Below are 15,050 nucleotides of genomic sequence, written 5' to 3'. Positions count from 1 at the left end.
AGGCCTATCATGATAACAGAGGAGAGAAGAAACAGTGTAAATTGGCAATAATGACCAATCATATTCCCTGTTTCTCTTTTCTCACAGAATATGGGCAACATCTACTCTTATTTCCCCCATTCTTTCTTTCCCTAAAGTACCCAGTACAACAATGAAGTATGTAACAAGAAAAAAACATTGCAAAGTAAATATGAAATAAATATTTAATAAATACACATGACAATAAATATAATAAGTATGTATTTCATATAAAACAATATTAAATGCATATTATCTAGTACACAATGACTTAAAATACATTGTCAATAAATACAATAGCACATGAATACATTCTTAAAGGTGTCAGATTTCTGAAAAAAAGAAAGGGAAAAAAAATGAACAGGAGAGAAGTACAGATGAAGATGGGAAAGGATGTTGAGGAAAAGGGTAGAAAACCATGGTCATTTTTAGGAAAAGGGTAGAGGATACAACAGAAAGAAGTTCAAATACATTTTGGAAATATTCCTATATTTTCATTTTGAGAAAGTGCCACCTTCTCTGAAATGTGAAGCAGCATGCTTTACTTAACCGAACTATAGCCTTCATTCTTTGTAGAAGACTAAATATGTTTTCGGATTCTCAACCAACTCTAGATGCTAGAGTGAGGCAACAAATCTACACCAAAAATTTTAAAGATATCACGTAGTGATCAGGAAGACTTTGGTCAAAGTATGCTGAATGGAGCAAGCTCTTGGCCACCTCTCCAGCTTGCATACTCAACACAATACTCCGTTCAACCTCCTCAACATATGAAACCTGAGGAAAGGTTAAAACAAGTACAGCATTCTCATGTCTGTAAGAAGTCTAGTAGTGCTTTATGCATCTTCTGAGGAAACATTTCCCATTTATTCTCATGGGATTTATTCACTTCGTAAATCATCTGATGTACGTTCATTGAACAAAAAAAGGCCCATGAAGCTGTTTTCGTCCAGCTGCCAATCTGTGATTTCTTCTCTGGTCTCAAATTGTGCTTTGAGTTTGGTATTAGCTGCAATGTATTGGATTTTTGCAGAGAAGGATGAAAGAGTACTATTCTGGCCAATGTGGATATGTAACTTTAGAACTGGATCTTGATTGTTCTTCAAGACTGAGAGGGATACGTTATGTTCTTTAGGACTATTATTCTTGTTAACACATTTCAAAGTTAGCTGAGAATATATGTAGTAATATCCCTCATTTTTCACCAAAAGTTCTTGAGTTGTGTGATCGTATGAGAAGTCTTGCCCCACAAATGTACCATCCAGATTATTTGTATTCCACTTGATATACTTGTCGGTTATTTGTGCTGAAAAACAAAACATAACAAGTTTTAGAGGTCTGAGACAGGATAAAAATCGTTTTCTAGTTTTCTTGTGTAGCTTTCAGCAGGTCCAGTCCAGGGACCTTCTTCTAAATAGAAAGTATGAAATGTTTTTTTAAGAGCTTACATCTTGCTTATTTGATCAGGTGACTACCAAATCAGTAAAGAGTACTGTGAATGTGTTTTTAATTTCAAACAAAAAATGGATCCCTGTTAAAGACCATTTATATTAGTAAGGGGAGGTGATACCTAAATCCCTAAGTGCAGTTGAACAAGAATGGACAGATGTGGTCTGCTGAATTCTTGAAAGATCATTTACCCTTAGGACTCATGTGGACGGGCGTTGTCATCCTGCATTTGACATGCATTTGGAACCTATGTCATAAGCAGGTTGAAAAATCCCATTGATTCAAAAGCAGTGCACATAGCAGCTCAGAATTTAACCTGCTTTGTGTTGTGCTGTGTTTCTTTGGATGAAAAGAATGTCCATCAACATGAGTATTTAAGGTGACTATGTCATGAGAAAAGTATGATGACTTCCATTGCTAAAAATCCCCTCTAGGCAGCTGCCACTGAGACACATATCTGTAGTATGTTATTTCCTATTTCTAGTTTTGGTAACAACTGTAAAATTTTGGATTCTGAAAAGAAATAAAAAAAAAAAATCTAGATTCTCATCACTTTTTGCCATGGTGATAATGGTCAACAGGACAAATAGAGAAGAGTAATCTTGCTGGTGAGGACACAGACCACCATAAAGTCCTAAAAACGTTTCTAATCGTTCTCTACTCGATCCAAAAAAAAAACTATAGAAAGATTGTTAAAGTACATCTGGGGAGACACTGTCACCTTGTCCATGCAGGGCAAAGGGACAGTGCCTCTGCAAGGGGTATCCCTATGCTCCCTTTCAGCTCCTTAATTCTCCACAGCCAGCACTGAAATTGGCTTTGTAGGCAACCTGGGAAGCAGAGGTGTCTAGCGCTTCGACATGTCAGGAGAACGGGTCATGTGCTCCTCCATACCCAGAAGTTCCAATATAGATGGGGAAGGGGAGATTGGTCAGGTAAAGTGAGTATAAGGATACTGGAGGGACCCTTTGCAGAGACTCTGTCTCTTTACCCTGCATGAGCAAGGGGACTCTTTTCCTTTAAGTGCAAGTCTAGATCAATACATCATCGTGTTAGCAAATCCAGTATCTTCTAAATTCTACAGTCAATCTAAATGGAATTATATTTAACTATTTTACACCTGAGATATTAAAAATACACTCTCCCATTAATGTGTTTGAATTCCAGAGGTAAACCTGTCTTTTTTCAGAAATTCCATTATACCTGAACTCCTACCAGTGCCGAATAGGATGAGCAGAACATCTTACTATTTCTAGGGCACCGAAAATAACGGTGGGTCCCAGTTTGTGATCTTGACAGTTCACATTCATACCATCAGAACAACTTTCTCAGCTACTTTTCAAATGTAAAAATAAAAACAAATATGAAAACAAAAAGATTGGCAGCACAGTGGCTAAAGGGTTAGCACTTCCACCTGGCAGCACTAGGGTCGTTGGTTCGAATCCCAACCACGGCACCACCTGCCTGGAGTTTGCATGTTCTCCCTGTGCCTGCGTGGGTTTCATCCGGGTACTCCGGTTTCCTCCTACACGCCAAAGACATGCTGGTAGGTTAATTGGCTCCTGTCTAAATTGTCCCTAGTATGTGTATGTATGAATATGAGCTAGGGACCTTAGATTGTACACCCCTTGAGGGTCAGGGACTGATGTGAATGTACAATATATATGTGAAGTGCTGTGTAAATTGATGGCGCTATATAAGTACCTGAAATAAATAAATAAAAAGATACTCACCAGCATCAATTGTAAGCTGAGCGCTGTTTCTCTGTAAACAAAAAGAGAAAAAAAATGTTTTAATCTTCTTACATAAAAGTATATTTTTGCATATTCTTTAAAGCAGTCTAATTCCTAATCAGTAACCCTGGGTTAGATACATTTTGATTGCTTTGAGTTATTAAAACAGAACCTTTTAACTTAATATATTTAATCTGTAGCCCACATAGACTACCTTAGAGGGTTAGTCAGATGGCAATAGACAGTTTTCTGCCTGTCCTTTGCATCTTATCTGTATCACCAATCACATTTACCTCCCCAAGGCCGGCATGAATGTAAATAGTGGTTGTGAAACATTTTTTTTAGCTGTAGCATTTTTTTTTTTACATTATTCTTTATGTGAGTGCAAGGAGGGTATTCCAGCATCACATGCAAGTGTATTCCAGGGTCACCAAATTGGTAGTGGGGTGGACTGGTACCATTCAGCAGCACTTGGATGAAAGGCTGATGTGCCAATTTTGTATTTTCTGTATCCATCCCTAGGCTTAGTTTGCTTTAGTATATATTAAGTATTACTCTAACTCCCTGACAAATTTCATACGAAAGATGGAGACTTTCATTATCTGCATTGGTCCATTAAGTCAATGATATTTTTTTTTACTGTGCTCCAGAAAAACAAATTATGCTGTTGCCACAAGGTATTTAAAATTATCCACGGAACATTTGTACAGATGCAGCAACTACTAGTTCCAAGGGCAGGGCTAAAATATTCCCAATGATATAAGGAAAAAAGTTCAAAGGGCTTTCTCAGATGTCTTAATCCCTAACTTGCTAAATCAAAGTAGTCAAGAGATTTGAGTTTCGCTTTAGACCTCTGAAAATCCAACGCAGAATATGGAAACGAAAAAGTGACATCGTAGCCTGATTTCATAATATAACCTCACATCATGATGTGAAGTTCATTTTCACTGTGCACAGATTGCTGTCACTGAAAATGGGAAGTGTGTCACTAAATCAAATTTTGTATCTTAATTTTACTTTGATGATGACAAAAAAGCCACAATCTTTTTTCGGGAGGTTGCAGATATTATTTTGTAATTATCTCCTAGATTGTAAGCTCCAAGGAGCAGGGCCCTTGACCCCCTCGTGTTTTGTTTTGTTACTGTATTGTCTCATGTTCTGTCCCCCACTATAATGTACAGCACTGAGCAAACCTTTTAGCTCTATATAAATACTGTATAATAATAATAATAATTATCCTCTAAGGCTTTCTATGCAGCAGATGGAGAATATGCTTGTACATAAATTTGGTAAATGATCAGGACATTGCCAGTGTACAGGAGTGACCTGATTCGGTAACATCAGTCGTAGACATGGTCCCAGTCAATTACTAAATTGCATTTTTTTTTTTAGACACGGTCCCAGTCACCGATTAAATTGCATTTTTTTTAGGTAGAAACATGTACCAAGTAAAAAGAGAAAACATCACAGTACTGCTAGGCAGCTTGTTAGGATACATGTTCATTTTTAAAGGACTGTTGATGAAGATATGGATTCAAAGACTTCAAACGTCAACTCATACTGCAATCTCTTTATCTTTTATAAGTATGTTCCTCTTAAAATCTTCACTATAAAATAGCCATTATCATAAAATCAGAATTTTTTACAGAAAAAGTCTACAGTTGTGGTGACAGAGCTACTTCAACAACAGCTAACTCAAGAAGCCTCTGGAAACCAGAAAGCACAAATGTCTCCTAAGAGATGGACACTTACCAGTCTGTCTCTCTGGATCCTTTCACTGGTACTTTTCTCCAGGTGAGGTCTCTCCCAAGCCATGTAAAAGGCACCCATTGATCCCACCATCATAGTGAGCAGCACCATTGAGATGACCAGACAATAATCAAGGCATCGGCAGGTCCTTGGTGAAGTCTTCTGACTCTCTGGGTCTTCTGATCTGACTGGAGGGGGTAAGATAGTCATTCTGGAGGCAGAGTGATTGCCAGCAAAGTATAGAGAGCTATCTGTGCACAGGCTTATATACACACGAGAAAGAGAGGAAGTGAACCTGAGAGTCGGGGTTTCCAAGACATAGCAAAACCATAAGAACACAGTGGAGATTTCCACTGTGGGGCAGAGACAGAGAATGAGAGTTGGAGAGAGCAAGAGAGAAACAGATGGAGAGAGTTGGGGAAGGAAAAAAGGAAAGAAAAACTGAAAAGAAAACTTATAGCACAGACATAAAAAATATTCGTTATTTTTATTTTATCGTGTAGCTGCAATGTTCACTCTACATTATATTAATTTTTCAGTATTTTACACATATACTGTATTTATTAACCTTTTAAATAGAGTATTTTCTGTTTTGGATTGTTCCGATAAAGGAGTGATTTTTTGTTAGAAATTGGTTTTGCAACAAAATGACCAGTTATGATTTTTTAAAACATGTAATAACCACATCAATGCTCAGACTGTAGTCGCATGACTTTGTTTAGAAACAAAGGGTTAAGGAACATTTAGGGTTCTTCTGTTCCTCAATGTATAACGCCATGTTCATACTTACCAACATATTGGTACCAGACTTCGGGACACTGTCACTCCTGTCCAAGGCCCACACTTGACATGTCCATTTTCTGGGACAGTCACACCCAGACTCCGCTCACTTTCTAGTATGTTCCCTCCAGAATGTTAATATGTGGGAAACACCAACTTGCAGCCACCATCCCCTAATTTAGAACCTTTATTTGAGTTACTGTGCATGCTCAGTAATTCAAACAAGGGTGATGCTGTGTCCCCAGCACATCCTAGCATCATCGGGACAGTGGTCCATGATGTGGGACTGTCACGTCAAATCTGGGACAGTTGACATCTTTGCCTGCTCCAAGCTAATAAGGGGCTTGTTGTTGGCACAAGAACAGATCATGGATAGATGAAAGGAGCTCTACTAACCTTTAGTAACCATAAAAAACACCAATTACCAACCACCTTAATTTCACCTTCTCCATTGACTCCAATGCAGTATGTTTAAATTGTTATTATTATACAGGATTTCTATAGCACCAACAGTTTACTTTATAAAGGGAGACAATACAGCAACGATACAGTTCAATACAAGAGGGTTAGGAGGGCCCTGCTCCTTGGAGCTTACAATCTACTAGAACATTTCTGAAAAATGTCATGAATTTTGCCCAAAACTTAGCAACTCGACAACAAATTTCCATATCCCTATTTCTGATATGAAGAAAATCTCTGAAAATAACACCTTGAAGATGCAGGTCCTATCAGTTTCAGTATGTCTCTGACATTTTATTTACTGTCGCCCGGTTTTGGTTTATTCTGAAATCACTGAGTGGCTCTTGCAACACACACCACATTCGTTGATGGCGGAATCTATTCATATCTTCTGGGACTCCTCTCCAATGATGATGTAATGATGTAATTCTTAGCCAAGAAAGATCTTTTTAAATATTTCCTGCTCAGAATTATTATCTATAGGGGATGCTGTTGATTTTTTAATTTAAAAGGTATCCACTCTGAAACCAGATGGCCCAGATGAAAGATGTAGTCCTGAACTGTAGCTTCAAGTACTGTATATGCTGTTTTCATGCTATTTTTCCTTACGTGCTTTGGAAATGTGGTACCCTTGACAAATTTTTAAACAGAATCTTTTGGATGTTTCCTTCTCTGTAAATTGCCATATATGCAACACAGTAGGTCATCCACAACCAAGACATAGACGAGCTTTATGTAAAAATGGGAAGAATGAATAAAAATTAGAAAGAATTTTAAGCTGGTTATATGCTCGTATTGATGTGTACATTAAAATTACTATGTACCGGTATAGCAGTACCTTAATAAAGGTTATATCCTGGCAGAAAAATACATAAAGTAATAAAAATAAATAAAGTACACCCCTGCATTACATAAAAATTTTATATATTATTTATTTTAAATCCAAAATATTTTATCCATTTATTATATTGCAAGTACAGAAAAATACCTGTTAATCCTGACCCCAACAGTGTTATTAGCTGCCCTGAGTTTTCCCATGCTGTTCTACTGAACACCTTGCCCTTATGTTATGAAGGTGAGGATAGGGGTATAGCCAGAGTTCTGCAGTCTCGGAGGGAACTGGGTGTACTGACAATATTGCTTGAGGTTTCAGTGCAGCAGAGGCAGCATTGTTGGCTCACTACTGGATGCTAAAGTACACTGAATATCTGGCAGATCAATAGACAAATTTTGAATTATTGGAAAATGTGCATAAGTACATGTACTGCATATGTTTTTTTTTTTTTTTTTTTGTTTTACCTTTAAGAACATACACTGGAAGTTTGGGGTTCCAGAGTTCATGCATCATATTGAAGATGTCTTCATTCTGTATCCCATAGTATCGGCTGTAGTAAAATGAATTGAAATTAAAATCTACACGAAAAATTCTTTGAAGTGGTAAGGCTTCTTTTGAACAACGTAATGACTGGAAGCCCCCCGAAACCAAAGAAGGGCATGTAGAGGTTCTCCACTGTATTGCAGGCACATAGGGGATTTTATGTGGCTTTGGTGATTCCACCGAGGGTAGAGCTGAGCAACATTTGCAGCAGGGAGTGTGTCTGAGTTTAGAGGTTATACGAGACTGGAGGGGAGCCAGCTAGTAAGTGGTAGACCACAAAGATGGGTGTTAGGGTTATCGAGCTGTGATATGGTGGAAGCATACTAAGACATAGTTAACAGCAAGCCACACCGTTCGTTAGTTAGGAATAAAAAGACATACATTACAAACAGTCAAAAAATTCCTAGCACACTTACCAGCTAGCCTGCAAAAAACTAAAAAACTAAAGTAGAAATAAAACAAATTGACCCTGTCTAACAATTCACTTTAAAACAGAGAGTTTAGTTGCACACATGTGAAAATATATGTGGAAGCTGCAGTGCCCATGTCAAGGCTTCTCTGTAATTAGAGTGAGGAAAATGTAATGGCTGGTAGTGTGGTGAGTCTGGGAACTGCTTTGGGTTTACTTTAGGTCAGGTTGGAGCAGGGGCGGACTGACAACTCATGGGGCCCCCGGGCAATAGGGGATCATGGGGCCCCTGTGTCCTTGCCCAAACTCAAAAAAGCCTATGAAAAAGGTACAAGGGGCATCTCATGGGGCCCCCTACTGACCCCGGGCCCTCGGGCAGTGCCCGAGTTTCCAAATCGTCAGTTTGCCCCTGGGCTGGAGGGCTCTTCAGGTCAAGCCTCTGGTGCCTCCCTCTGGTTCTGGAGTTCTTCCAGAAGTATTTAGAAGCTAGTGGGCAGAAGCCTAGAGGTTGCATATTTATGGTAGTCTTACCAATCTCAGGCAGGAGGCCTATAAATATGAAAGAGCCTAGCCAGCAGAAGAGTCTGGTGATTGGGTGGAAGATAAAGTGCTGAGGTTTATGAGACCTGGGAGGGGACCCCATGGAAGGGCTGCTCTGCCTCCAGGCAGGAGTTGAGGAGGAAGGAAGGAAGGAAGGAAGGAAGGAGAAGAAACTAGAGAGAGGAAACTTTACTACAAATCCTATCCAGCAGGCACCCTGCCTAGCATGGGAAGACTAGCACAGCTAAAAGGTCTGAACAAGCAGTCTTGTCCAAAGCAGCTGGATACAAGGGACAGTAGAGTGAGTGACTCTACACCTCCAGGGCTTATAAGGGAGAAGACTGCCAGATGCAATATCCAGCGTGCTTTCACAGGGACAGTGTCACACCTAACCTAATCACCCCAAAGCACCTTATCCCCATGTTGATGGGGACAAGGGCCTCTTTCCCACAACCCTGGTTGATGGTTGTGGGGGTCTGCGGGTGGGGGAATTATCGGAATCTGGAAGCCCCCAGATCCTGGACCCCCTATGTGAATGAGTATGGGGTACATGGTACCACACTACCCATTCACAAGAAAATAAAAGAATGTCCCCCAAAGAAGATTCAACGTCAATCATGTTGCCCGCCGCCTCCACCCAAAAAAAGAAAATAAAGGTCTTCATTCTTGACGCTGACTCCCGGACATCTGAATGCTCCACTGGCTTGACAATTCTTAAATATGTAAGGAGCGTGGCCACCCAGGGACATCACGTATGTGACCCCGCCCCTTGTGGCATCATCCACCGCAGCATGCTGGGTCAATAATGTCACAAGGGGGTGGGGCCACATGATGTCACTGGGTGGCCATATTAAGAACTGTCAAGTCAGCGGAGCAGTCAGATGGCCGGGAGCTAACATCGGGAGCGGAGTCTTTTTTTTTTTTCTTTTTTCGGTTGGCGGCGGTGGGCATTGTGATTGACGTTGGATCTACTTCGGGGTACATTATTTTTTTCTCTTCTTTTAATAAAGGACTTGTCAAAGACTGGCTCCTGTCTTTTTTCACATGTACCCAATACTCATTCACATAGGGGGGGAGGCCGGGATCTGGGAAGCCCCCCATCTGCAGACCCCCACAACCACTGGCCAGAGTTGTGGGGAAGAGGTCCTTGTCCCCATCAACATGGGGACAAGGTGCCTTAGGGGAGGGATCCCCCTCACCCCAAAGCACCCCCCCATGTTGAGGGGATGTGTCTTAGCATGGTTCAGGAGGGGAGGGGATGCTCGCTCGTCCCCCCCTTTCCTGACCTGCCGGGCTGCATGCTCGGATAAAGGTCTGGTATGGAGTTTGGGGGGCACCCCACACCATTTCTTTTTTTAATTTAGGCGTGGGCGTTCCCCTCAAAATCTATATCAGACCTGAAGGGCTTGTTATGGATGGGAGGGAGGACCCCACACTGTTTTTTAATTAGTTTTTTAATTGCCAGCAATTCTTTCTTTTACATTCAGCTGTCAGTGGGAAACCCCGCTGACAGCTGAGGCATTAACACTGCATGGTTTTCACTACTAAAATAGCGCATGACTTGATAAAATAACTTGTACGGTATTTTAGTAGCATTTTTTGGTGAATTCAAACTTTCTTTTTATAAAATGCTATGCAGGATTCTACTGCATACTCAGATGCGGAGAGATACCGCTTAGTGAATTGTGCCCAGTGAGCCTCTCACCGGACCCCCTACTGACTCCGGGCCCTCGGGCAATGCCCAAAAGCTGGAATGATCAGTCCGCCCCTGCGCTACAGGCTGCCTGCAGAAAACTACAGGAGGGGCAGAGGGAAGACCAAGAACTTGAACAAGGAGAGAAAGCAGCAGTGACCAGCCTTTATTACAGGAAGCTCCTGTATAGAGGCAAAGTTTCAAACTGGATTACTGCACAGAACTAGAAGAAATACTCAAAGTACCCCAAGATTCAAGTAAGAATGCACATACTTCATGTATTTAGAACATGGTTGCAATGACACACACAGTCCCAAATGCCATGAAAGGACATGTATTGAAATGATGCGAAACAGTTCACAATAAACCTGGTGGGAGGGCAGCTCCAACCAGGAACACTAGGGGACAGGGGCGGACTGACGATTTGGAAACTCGTGCAGTAACTGAGGGCCCAGGGTCAGTAGGGGGCCCCATGAGATGCCCCTGGTACCTTTTTCATAGGCTTTTTTGAGTTTGGGCAAGGACACAGGGGCCCCATGATCCCCTATTGCCCAGGGGCCCCATGAGTTGTCAGTCCGCCCCCGGTAGGGGCCCAGCAGCATGTAGAGAGCAGATTTGGACTGACAGCGCCTGTTGGGAGGGGCAGAAGCCAGAAGTTGCAAGCCCTACGCTTTCCCTCCTCATCAGGAACCTTTCCCTGCTACTAGTTCTGTCCCTAACCGACAGTTGACCTGTTCCTACTCTATCCACTCGCAAGTGCATGTCAAGTCTGAGAGCCAGGGCCTTAAATAGGCTTTACCTCCCCCCCTTTTTTCCCCCCTCTTATTTTTTTCTCTTTTCTCTTTTTCTTTCTCCCCCCTAACCCCTTTCCCCCTAACCATCCTGCATAACTCTACACTCCTATGTTATGATCCCCCTATGAAACATTGGGGAGCGCCTATTTACTTGTCAAAATTTTGCATGTACTTAAGCGACTAGTTTTACCCACCTTATGTTTTCTGAAATGTCATATTGTTATACCACCATTCCCCTTCTTTGTAAAGACATTATTGTCATTGATGCCAATTTCTATGATTTTATGTCTGAGAAATGTCTATTATCAATGTCCCTTCTTTTCCTCCCTGTTAAAATGCCAATAAAATATTTGAACAAGAAATAGACTTTACCTGACCCAAGATGGCTGCTAGGATCACATAGGGCGGCAGCATGCAATCGAAAAGCTTCCCCAGTGACCCAGGAAACTATAGAGTAACCATGTTCCTCTCGTCTTCCTCTCCAACTGCAATGCCGCTGTGAACACCACCCACAGTAGAGAAAGTAGACTGCACCTGCCTACATCCCGCTTATCAATAAAAAGTTCAATAAATAAAAAGAGATATTTAAAATTATTATTATTTGGTTAAACATTTTTATAAAAATTTTAAGTATTTCAATACAAGGACAGGAAATAACTGTTGAAAATGGTGAGCAAAAACATGTCATAGGTAATACACCCAAACAGCAAAGAGCGACATGCCATTTCCATGAAAAAAACAGATGCAACAATATGTGTTGAGAAGAATAGGTTGCCAACTACACTGTGTAAATGACAAAAAATAAATGGAAAGCTTCACACATTTTGTATCATCCTTGCACTGGGGCCATGCTAATCTTCTTTGTATCCTTTCCAACTGTAGTATTTGTGCTGCCAAAGCAAACATCTAAAATTATGTTTTAAATGGCACCACTTAAGCTATTTCCCTTATTGTTATTGAATTTCTGAAATTCAGCCTTAACTAGGGCAGTAGCCCCCAAATTGCAGCCCATGAGCTGGATGAAGCCCTTTGCTTGTCCATAACTAGCCCTTGGGCATTGGTAGGGCACCATTTCTCCTACTGACACCAATAATGTGATACTATTCCTTTCAATGACACCAACAATGGGACACTATTCCCATAATGAAATCAACTATAGGGCATTATTTCCCATGCTGACAACAATGACGGGGCAGTTTCTTCCCATTGACACCAGATGTGGAGTACTATTCCTTCCACTGACAAAGGCGATAGGTAATTTTTTAATTTCACTGACTACCAACCTACTCTACTAGCTATACAGCTTTTTGCCATTGCCTTCTCCGTGGCCCAGATCATTGCATTATAGATGTTTAAAGGCTAAGCTCACCTTTTTTTTTTCTAAATTCCAGCATCCCTATGTACCAATATATTGATAATATACTTCTGTTGAGGAAAATAAAAAGCTTTCTCTATATTCTAGAGCAGGCTTTATCTCAGCCTCTACTGTCTCCTGTAGAAAACTCCTCCATGACTATCACTATCTTAGGACATAAAATCCATTAAAAGGAAGTAGTTCAGCAGCTGACATCATTAACACACACACTGCACCTACCCTCCCCCTCCAGGATATTGCTCCTGCCCACTTCTGGAGTTTCATCCGTCTCCAATGCAGTCAGTGTCAGTGAGCACCGTTCTTACTAAATACACAGCCAGTGTCTTCCTCTGCTGAGCGATTGTTTTGTACCTTGCCTTCTTCTTGTATAAATCATTCATTCATTTGGTAGAGTGTGCAGGAGCTGAGCGATCACACAACAGCCTATGTGGAGCAGAGCTGTCGTATTGAAAAAGAAATGTGTTCCTGGAAGTCTGTAAAGCTCACCATATGCTATACAGTCTGATTGTACAATCTCCTTAAGATCTACCTTCAACTATGTAGTAGAAGGGCCTGCCTGATTACATACAGAGTGAAGCAATGAATTAGAAATGTAATGCCCACCAGGGGTGGAGTGACCATTCGGGCACTCGGGAACTGCCCAAGGGCCCTGGGTCAGTAGGGGGCCCCATGAGATGCCCCTGGTGTACCTTTCATAGGCTTTTTTGAGTGTGGTTTGAGTGTGGGCGAGGACACTTCTGGAGGCTAATTTAGACCTTATTAGGTGTAATATCCAAAACTCAGTGGCTCCTTCTACATGGGCCAGTTACTTGGCTGCTTGATCTCTGTGGTGTTCTTTTCTTCAAAAAACAGTTTCCCTGGTCATCTGCCGTTAGCTAAATCTTTGGTTTTATCTTTTATTAATTTTTGATGATAAGAGATTATTCTGATTGTTTTCTTACATGTAATTATAACACTGGCTGGCATCACGTTTTGTATTAAATTACTGCAGCAGCCTTCTTGCTTTAGCATTTTCTTGGTCAAATAGGCATTAAGAGGATATATATTATTATTATTATACAGGATTTATATAGCACCAACGGTTTGCTCAGCGCTTTACAATATAACGGGAGACAATACAGCAACGAGGAGAGAACGAGGATTATCAGAGAACAGGAGAGAACGAGGATTATCAGAGAACAGCAGAGAATGAGGATTAGCAGAGAACAGGAGAGAACGAGGATTATCAGAGAACAGCAGAGAATGAGGATTAGCAGAGAACAGGAGAGAACGAGGATTATCAGGGAACAGGAGAGAACGAGGATTAGCAGGAAACAGGAGAGAACGAGGATTAGCAGGAAACAGGAGAGAATAAGGATTAGCAGCGTATAGCAGAGAACAAGGATTATCAGAGAATAGGAGAGAACGAGGATTAGCAGAGAACAGGAGAGAACGAGGATTATCAGAGAACAGGAGAGAACGAGGATTATCAGAGAACAGGAGAGAACGAGGATTAGCAGAGTACAGGAGAGAACGAGGATTATCAGAGAACAGGAGAGAACGAGGATTAGCAGAGAACAGGAGAGAACGAGGATTAGCAGAGAACAGGAGAGAACGAGGATTATCAGAGAACAGGAGAGAACGAGGATTAGCAGAGAACAGGAGAGAACGAGGATTAGCAGAGAACAGGAGAGAACGAGGATTAGCAGAGAACAGGAGAGAACGAGGATTATCAGAGAACAGCAGAAAACGAGGATTAGCAGAGAACAGGAGAGAACAAGGATTAGCAGAGAACAGGAGAGAACGAGGATTAGCAGAGAACAGGAGAGAACGAGGATTAACAGAGAACAGGAGAGAATGAAGATTATCAGAGAACAGGAGAGTACGAGGATTAGCAGAGAACAGGACAGAACGAGGATTATCAGAGAACAGGAGAGAACGAGGATTAACAGAGAACAGGAGAGAATGAAGATTATCAGAGAACAGGAGAGAACGAGGATTAGCAGAGAACAGGAGAGAACGAGGATTATCAGAGAACAGGAGAGAACAAGGATTAGCAGAGAACAGGAGAGAACGAGGATTATCAGAGAACAGGAGAGAACGAGGATTAGCAGAGAACAGGAGAGAACGAGGATTATCAGAGAACAGGAGAGAACGAGGATTATCAGAGAACAGGAGAGAACGAGGATTATCAGAGAACAGGAGAGAATGAAGATTATCAGAGAACAGGAGAGTACGAGGATTATCAGAGAACAGGAGAGAACGAGGATGATCAGAGAACAGGAGAGAACGAGGATTATTAGAGAAGAGGAGAGAACGAGGATTAACAGAGAACAGGAGAGAACGAGGATTATCAGAGAACAGGAGAGAACGAGGATTAGCAGAGAACAGGAGAGAACGAGGATTATCAGAGAACAGGAGAGAACGAGGATGATCAGAGAACAGGAGAGAACGAGGATTATTAGAGAAGAGGAGAGAACGAGGATTAACAGAGAACAGGAGAGAACGAGGATTATCAGAGAACAGGAGAGAACGAGGATTAGCAGAGAACAGGAGAGAACGAGGATTATCAGAGTACAGGAGAGAACGAGGACTAGCAGAGTACAGGAGAGAACGAGGATTAGCAGAGAACAGGCGAGAACGAGGATTATCAGAGAACAGGAGAGAACGAGGATTATCAGAGAACAGGAGAGA

At 41.4% G+C, this 15,050-nt stretch overlaps 1 protein-coding gene and 1 non-coding gene across 2 annotated transcripts; both read right to left on the bottom strand.

Annotated features, from left to right (window-relative positions):
- Positions 1-184: 184 nt before the first annotated feature.
- Positions 185-5,199, bottom strand: TNFSF9 (TNF superfamily member 9). The gene is made up of 3 exons (XM_089688001.1): positions 4,953-5,199; positions 3,201-3,231; positions 185-1,324 (listed from the first exon to the last, which is right to left on the bottom strand). The coding sequence occupies exons 1-3, from the start codon at positions 5,157-5,159 to the stop codon at positions 900-902; spliced, it is 663 nt and encodes a 220-aa protein (XP_089544127.1). The 5' UTR covers positions 5,160-5,199; the 3' UTR covers positions 185-899.
- Positions 5,200-11,801: 6,602 nt separating this feature from the next.
- On the bottom strand, positions 11,802-11,904 carry LOC149453938 (U6 spliceosomal RNA). The gene has a single exon (XR_016314411.1). It is a non-coding gene; the product is annotated as a U6 spliceosomal RNA (small nuclear RNA).
- Between the last annotated feature and the right edge of the window lie 3,146 nt (positions 11,905-15,050).

This window comes from Staurois parvus, unplaced genomic scaffold (assembly GCF_062004578.1).
Source record: "Staurois parvus isolate SC_StPar_1 unplaced genomic scaffold, SC_StPar_1.0 ptg000444l, whole genome shotgun sequence".
In the NCBI taxonomy this organism is placed as follows: Eukaryota; Metazoa; Chordata; class Amphibia; order Anura; family Ranidae; genus Staurois; species Staurois parvus.
Note: the sequence above shows the minus strand (reverse complement) of the source record. Positions and strands in the feature narration are given on the sequence as shown.